At 40.2% G+C, this 7,872-nt stretch overlaps 1 protein-coding gene across 1 annotated transcript; it reads right to left on the reverse strand.

Annotated features, from left to right (window-relative positions):
- Positions 1–6,500: 6,500 nt before the first annotated feature.
- LOC116564416 (heterogeneous nuclear ribonucleoprotein A1-like) lies at positions 6,501–7,517 on the reverse strand. The gene has a single exon (XM_032297521.1). The coding sequence runs from the start codon at positions 7,461–7,463 to the stop codon at positions 6,501–6,503; it is 963 nt and encodes a 320-aa protein (XP_032153412.1). The 5' UTR covers positions 7,464–7,517.
- Positions 7,518–7,872: the final 355 nt, after the last annotated feature.

The following is a 7,872-nucleotide window of genomic DNA, read 5'->3' on the forward strand; positions in this document are numbered from 1 at the left end:
AGCTGCAAGACAAAATCCCCTATATTCTTCCCTCTTTTTTTCCTCAAGCAGAAGGAGTCTCTCCTCATAGGCACCACAGCTGTGAATATGCTGGGTAACACCTGAAACCAGCACATCTCAGAGTCTCACCCAAGGCCCATGGCATGTACTACCTGGTTACCACTGCTGATTATTCAGGACCGCAGGGTTCTTTAGTTAGCAGGTGATAAATCCTGCCAGGACTGCGTCCTTCCTTTCAAGACGGTGGATTTTCTTCTGTCTCAGGGTATGTCTAGAAATATTGTCTGGGAGCTAGGGCCTAGAATAGGGGCCTCACGACTTTGCCTGGTGCCCTATCTTTCTGTTGCTAAGGTGATATTCAAGATGCAAGACAAAGTCCTTTTCACTTTTCCCTCTCCTCTCCTCGTTGTGAGCTGCCCTGTGTGGGGTTAGAGCAGGGGTCACGCCAGTACTCTGTTAGCTACCCCAGCTGGTATGTCACTAGGTTGCATAACCCCCAAGTCCACTGGCTTCAAGCCCAGCACAGCCCTAGGAGTTGCCTAGGATTTGCAGTCCCTGTGGCCTAGATTGCCTTTCAAATTTATCTAGGATCCCATAGCTCTTTAGCCTGTGGTGCTGACAGTTGCTGAAACTCAAGTTCCAACTGCTGGGATGGGTGATTCCCTTCTGGTTAGGACTGGTCTAAATGTTCTCTCTATGGATCTCAGCTGAGTTCTGCCTGGTGTTGGCAGCACTGAGTTCCCTTGCAAAATCCTGCAATCACTGTGCTCTCCTTCCCGCAAGCACACAGATTCTCTCTCTGTGCCACGTGCCCATTACTGAAGAATTGAGGAGGGGTGGCATTGGCAATTCAAGATGGTCTTTCCTACCCTCTTCAGTGCCTCTTTCAGTGATATAAAGTAAAAACCAGGTACCGTGATCACTCACCTGATTTTCGGTTCTTATGAAGGTTCTTTTTTGTGTAGACAGTTGTTAAATTTGGTGTTCCTGTGGGGAGGATGATTGGTGGAGGCTTCTATTCAGCCGTCTTGGTCTACCTCTATTTAGAGATTTATATCTGGTGAAATTATCCTTTACAAGTGGAGGAGCAATAAAGACTTTCTCAGGGAAACAAAAACTGAGGGAATTCCTTATCAGACTGTCCTAAAAGAAGTGTTAAAGGATGTTCTTTAGGGGGAAGGAAATTGATATAGTCAGAAACATGAATCTACATAAAGAAAGGAAAACATCAGAGAAGGAATAAGTAAAAGTAAATTTAAATCTTTTATTTTTCTTAGGTTTTTTTTTTTTTTTTTTTTTTTTTTTTTTGAGACGGAGTTTCACTCATGTTACCCAGGCTGGAGTGCAATGGCACGATCTCGGCTCACCGCAACCTCCGTCTCCTGGGTTCAGGCAATTCTCCTGCCTCAGCCTCCTGAGTAGCTGGGATTACAGGCATGCACCACCATGCCCAGCTAATTTTTTGTATTTTTAGTAGAGACGGGGTTTCACCATGTTGACCAGGATGGTCTCGATCTCTTGACCTCGTGATCCACCCGCCTCGGCCTCCCAAAGTGCTGGGATTACAGGCTTGAGCCACCGCGCCCGGCGCTATTTTTCTTAGTTTTAATTGATCTAAAGCAAACTTCACTTAAATTAATCATTGTGGCAATGTAGTGGGTGAATATATCCAATGGGTAAGTGAAATGAAGAACAGCAATGTCCTAAGTAACAGCAGGAGGAATTGGGATCTTTACTATATTTGGAAGTGCTGTAGTGATTTTTTGAACGTGGGCTTAGTGTATTGCAAACTCTAGGTCCTCCATTTAATATTTTTAAAAAAGAAGTATAGTTGATATGTTAAGAGAAGATAAAATGGAGTTACATAAAATGTTTGTTAATACCAGAGAAGGCAGAAAAAAGTGGGGAAAAAAGAACAAATACAATAGAAAGCAGTTAAAGCATGATACATCAATTTGCATTATATGTTTTTGATTAAAGTGGGATTGTTTAGAACTGATGCATGCCATTGCCTGTTTTAACGGACTTTTTCATTAACATTCACTGCTCACTTCCAAACAGGTCAGGAACATAGCATCTGCTCTGTTTGTGGGAACTGAAGGAACCACAGTGCCTTCAGCTTGGGGTTCCTTTGCCCATTCCTGGGATTCTTTCTCTGTTGCCATCTTCTTCGTGAAATTGACTTACCTGGAGCCCACAGAACATTAGACTGGAGGCAAATCCTGGACCAACTTAGGGAAAGAGTTTTTCCTGTCAGAGAGCCTGTGTTGACTGTTCAGTCTCATTCTTCTGCCCCATAGAGCCCTCAGGAAAGATGTCTCACTAGGAATTTTCTGATAAGTTAGTGTACATGGCAACAATGGTAAACACTTGGGGAAAGGATCATATGATTTATATCCTGGAATTCCATGACACCATCAATTCATGCAAATTACAAGCAAGTTCTGGCTCCCTGTTTCCCTTCCCCAGGAATAATCTAATTGCCAGGTGCACTTATCAGATGTTAGTTTTGCCAGAAGGCATATATCATAAAGCTTCATGACTTGGCTATTGATTTAAGCACTCATTGGATGAATACAGTCAATTTAATATAATGTGAAGGGCTATCACCAGTGCATGGCCTTCAAAAGATCTCCATGCTTTTTCTTACCAAGGATATTCTTCTCATGATAACATTAGATGCTAATTGGCAGGTGATTTACTCACATATCAGTTTGTTACTGAATTGAGTCCATTCTATACACTCCATATAAAATTAGCATTCAAGTTAATCACAAAAATATACTTTTTTAGTATAGTCACAAACCACACAATGATGCTTCAAAGATGAACTACACATACCTCATTGGTCCCATAAGATTATAATAGAGCTGAAAAATTCCTATGCCTATTTACGTCATAGACATCACAGCATTGTAGCGCAATGTGTTATTCATGTGTTTGTGATGATGCTGGTATAAACAAACCTACATTCACTACCAGTCATAGAGTACCATATACAGTTATATATAGTACATGATACTTCATAGTGATAATAAATGACTACGGTGCCAGTTTGTGTATTTACCATATTTTTGTCATTATGATACCAGTTTGTGTATTTACTATATTTTCGTCATTATTTTAAAGCTTATTCTTTATACTGATTTTTTTAAAGTTACATGTAAAACAGCCTCAGGGAGATCTTCAGGAGGCATTCCAAAAGCAGGTATTGTTGTTATCACAGGAGATGACAGCTTCATGCCTGTTAGTGCCTTTGAAGACCTTCCAGTGGGACAAGATATGGAGGTGGAAGACAGTGAAATTGATGATCCTGACCTTGTGTAGGTCTGGGTTAATGTGTGTGTTTGTATTTTCATTTTTAACAAAAAAGTTAAAAATAGAAAAACCTTACAGAATAAGGATATAAAGAAAGAAAACATTTTTGTACAGCTGTACAATGTCTTTGCAGTTTATGTTATGTTATTACAGGAGTCAAAAAGTTAAATTAAAAATTAAAAAGTAATTTAAGGCTGGGCGCGGTGACTTACGCCTGTAAGCCCAGCACTTTGGGAGGCCAAGGCAGGTGAATCATGAGGTCAGGAGTTTGAGACCAACCCAGCCAACATGGTGAAACCCTGTCTCCAGTAAAAATGCAAAAATTAGCCAGGCGTGGTGATGGGCATCTATAATCCCAGCTACTTGGAAGGCTAAGGCAGGAGAATCGCTTGAACCCAGAAGGCAGAGGCTGCAGTGAGCCGAGACCACGCCATTGCACTCCAGTCTGAATAAAGAGCAAGACTCTTCTCAAACAAAATAAATAAATAAATAAAATAATTTAAAATTAAAAAGTATGTAAAGTAAAAAAGTTACAGTAAATTAAGTTTTATTATTGAAACCTTATTTATGTTTATTACTGAAAAAAGACAATTTTAAAGATCGATGTAGTGTAACTTAGGCTTACAGTGTTGATGAAGTCTGCAGTAGTATGTGGTCATGTCCTGGCCTTCACTTTCACCTCCCACTCACTCAATCACCCAGAGCAACTGCCAGTCCTGTAAACTCCATCTGTGTTAAGTGCCCAATACAGCTATACCACTGTTTAGCTTTATTCTGCATTTTACTGTGCCTTACAATTTACTGTACAGCAAGCATGTCACTGCACTAAATATTGTAGGTAACTGTAACACAATGGTATAGGTAATTGTAACCATTGTGTTACAGCTCCCTACAGTACTTAGCGCAGTGACATGCTTACTGTACAGGAGCAATAGGGTAGACCAGATAGCCTCGGTGGGTAGTAGGCTATGCTATCTAGCTTTGTGTAAGTACATTCTATGATGCTCACACCACATCATAGAAATTGCCTAACCACAGTTTCTCAGAATGTATTCCTGTCATTAAGCTATGTGTGACTCTAATGAAAATCCGTGGCCGAGGACCCTGACACGCTGAGTGCTAAAAGATCCAGTTTCACCATTCAGTTTTTCTTGGGGATTCCAACAATGTCAGTCAGGCAAAAAATAGTCTCTGCCTTTATTTTCTACATTCAACAGATACCTATTGTTTCATTTTCCTTCGGAGGTTTGTCAAATGTTTATCACTGTAAATTATCATTATAAATTACTATAACTTCTAGTCTTCCAAAAGATATTTAAATATATCCCATATTTTTATATGCCCAGATGCTTTCATATAATTAGACTACCGTTTCCTAAACTAGTGTTTCGTGGTTGTTGAAAGTTTGCCACAAACTTTCTTGTTGGAACATTAAGAAGTGTATTAGAATAAGTTTGATAGAATTTTAAAATACTAATATACATAAGTTTTCAAAGAAGGGCATTTTTTAAATACTTGGACAGTTTAATAGGACACTCAAAGTCTTTGCATGATGAATTTAGTAGTGAACAGGCAGTTATTAATTTTTAAAATGTAATTTCTTTTATTTACTCTTTTACAACTTATAATTCAAAAGGACATGTCACATTTTGTTAACCTCTTTGGTGGTATACTACAGTTTTAGTGGTTCAAATAGAGAAAGAGATCATATGTTCTTTCCCATCATGACGTATGTGATATTAAATTCTCAGCACTTTGTTTCCTCTGTGTCTGCTGGGTATTTCCTGAACATCTGCAGGACCTGCCTTGAATCTGTGGGTTTATTTGTTAGTTGCAAGGCATTTTGCTTTCTGGTCTTTTGAAGTTAAATTTCAGTGACTTGTGAGAAGCTCTCTCAGACCCCAATTTCTCCTGCTTGGGCGCAATGCTTTTATTTTGGAGCCTGCCATAAGTGCTTTCCCAGCCCTTGTCTCCCTTTACCTTGGATATCATAGGGATTCTGTCACATGTGCCATGCTTCCACTTGCACCTATTTCTGGCAGGCCAGACAGGGAGTTACAGGAGTGAGTGAACTCTCAGGAGGCATCCAGATGATCCTGCAAACCTCTCAACACCTGCCTGTGGAAGGAGTCCACGGGTCCCACAGAGTAACAGCCCGACATAGCATCATCTTCAGCTGCCTATTCCACCTTCTAGTCTTGAGAATCCTTAGAGAGTGAGATGTTGAAGGCAGCCTTTCTTTCCTCGACAAATAGATTGTCTTTCAATTTGAAGAGTTAGTAAGGGTTTCTTGCTTCTTGCCTTTTACAGTTATTTAAATCCTTGCAGTTTTTGAAGTTCTCTTTACAAAAGTCCTCAATCTCATCTTTGATATCTTCTTTATCTGTGTTGTATTTCCTATTCTTCATTGCCTATTTCTATTATCAGTTTTATTTATTTATTTATTTATTTTTCATTCAAGAGAATTAAATCGTTTATTGATTACACATGATAATGGATGATCCACAAGCTTCATTCCCATCTATAATTTTATCTGGTACCATTAGTCAATTTAGATATATTGCATAGGATGTGCCAACAATCGTCTGTATCACCAGTAATTCCATGATTTTGCTTGGGTAATCCCTTTTAATCGTGAACTTCAGGTCACAACAGTAACTGTTAGTTCAACTACACCAAGGTTTCTGAAGACAATGGCTTCTCCACCCAAGCAGGTTGTATATAAATTCCAAATAGAAGCTGGCATCACCCTGAAGGAATTCTAACTTCACACTGTTGGGGAAATTTACCAAGATGGCTTCAGAGTAGACTAACTTTACACAGACATTAAAAAAAAAGACATTTATTCAGCGTCATGATCAGACTATTACATTTAGCAATCAACAGCATGGGTGCAAAAAAAAAAAAAAAGAAAAAGAAAAAAAATCTACATCAAAACCCTTTGTTGGAATGCTTTACACTTTCCACAGAACAGAAACTAAAATAACCTGTTATACAATTAGTCACAAATACAGTCCTCGAGTTTTTTGCCCATACACATGAGTATTTGTCTAAATCATGTCTTCTTTGTAGCAGCTAGGCCCTGCCACCACTGTGCTTGGCTGAGTTCACAAATCTGTTGTAACCTGTAGCTTCCCTGTCACTTCTCTGGCTCTCCTCTCCTGCTAAGCTTTGTTTCCTAATTAAAATCTTCTGCCACTGCCATAGCTACTGCTGCTACTGGAACCGCCATAGCCACCTTGGTTTCGTGGTTTGGCAAAGTATTGGCCGCCACCACCATAGGGGCCAGAGCTTCTGCCTCCAAAGTTTCCTCCCTCCATGGGTCCAAAATTTGAAGACTGATTGTTGTAACTGCCAAAATCATTGTAGCTTCCACCACCTCCAAAATTGCCTCCATCATTACCAAATCCATTATAGCCATTCCCACTGCCACCATATCCACCACCACCACGGCTGCCACCAAAGCCACCATGACCACTGAAGTTTCCTCCGCGACCAAAGTTGTCATTCCCACCGAAACCACCTCCACGACCACCACCAAAGTTTCCAGAACCACTTCGACCTCTTTGGCTGGATGAAGCACTAGCCATCTCTTGCTTTGACAGGGCTTTCCTAACTTCACAGTTGTGGCCACTCACAGTATGGTATTTCTGAATGACAATCTTATCCACAGAGTCATGGTCATCAAAGGTTACAAAGGCAAAGCCCCTTTTCTTGCCACTGCCTCTGTCAGTCATGGTTTCAATCACTTCAATTTTTCCATACTGTTCAAAATAATCTCTTAGGTGATGTTCTTCAGTGTCTTCTTTAATGCCACCAACGAATATTTTTTTCACAGTTAAGTGGGCACCTGGTCTTTGAGAATCTTCTCTTGAGACAGCTCTCTTTGGTTCCACAACTCTTCCATCCACTTTGTATGGCCTTGCGTTCATGGCTGCATCTACTTCCTCCACAGTTGCATACGTGATGAACCCAAAGCCCCTGGAGCGCTTGGTGTTTGGATCTCTCATTACCACACAGTCCGTGGGCGTTCCCCATTGCTCAAAATGGCTCCTCAGGCTCTCATCGGTTGTTTCAAAGCTCAACCCTCCAATGAAGAGCTTCCTCAGCTGTTCCGGCTCTTTAGGAGACTCTGACTTAGACATGATCGCAGGGAGAAGAGAGACTTTAACGATGCTTCTTCGGTGGCATCCATGGGCAAAAAGGAATCTATTATCAGTTTTTAGTTCACGTTTCCAAAGGAAACCATGATCATATATTTACACTCTGAACACACAGAGAAAATTACCCTAGTAACCTTGTTTGTGTTGTGTTTGCTTTTGTGCATAAGGCAATCACCAGTCATGGAGGGACTGAGCTTAAAGATAAGACTTCAAGCCTTAAGAAAAACTGAATATTCTTGTTTATTAGAAGAGATGGAGAGATTCTTAAGACAGATAAAATACTTAGAGTAGGAATCCAGGAGGGAAAAGATTATTGACGAAGAAGCTGGAAGTTGAAACTATGACAAGAAATTGGTGAAAAGGAAAGACATTCTTTTTTTTTTTTTTTTGA

This window comes from Sapajus apella, unplaced genomic scaffold, assembly GCF_009761245.1.
Source record: "Sapajus apella isolate SASKATOON/1434 unplaced genomic scaffold, GSC_monkey_1.0 scaffold37, whole genome shotgun sequence".
In the NCBI taxonomy this organism is placed as follows: domain Eukaryota; kingdom Metazoa; phylum Chordata; class Mammalia; order Primates; family Cebidae; genus Sapajus; species Sapajus apella.

Bases quoted from the DNA above. Each gene is read 5' to 3' on its own strand.
- LOC116564416 (XM_032297521.1), bottom strand. From the start codon at position 7,463: ATGTCTAAGTCAGAGTCTCCTAAAGAGCCGGAACAGCTGAGGAAGCTC.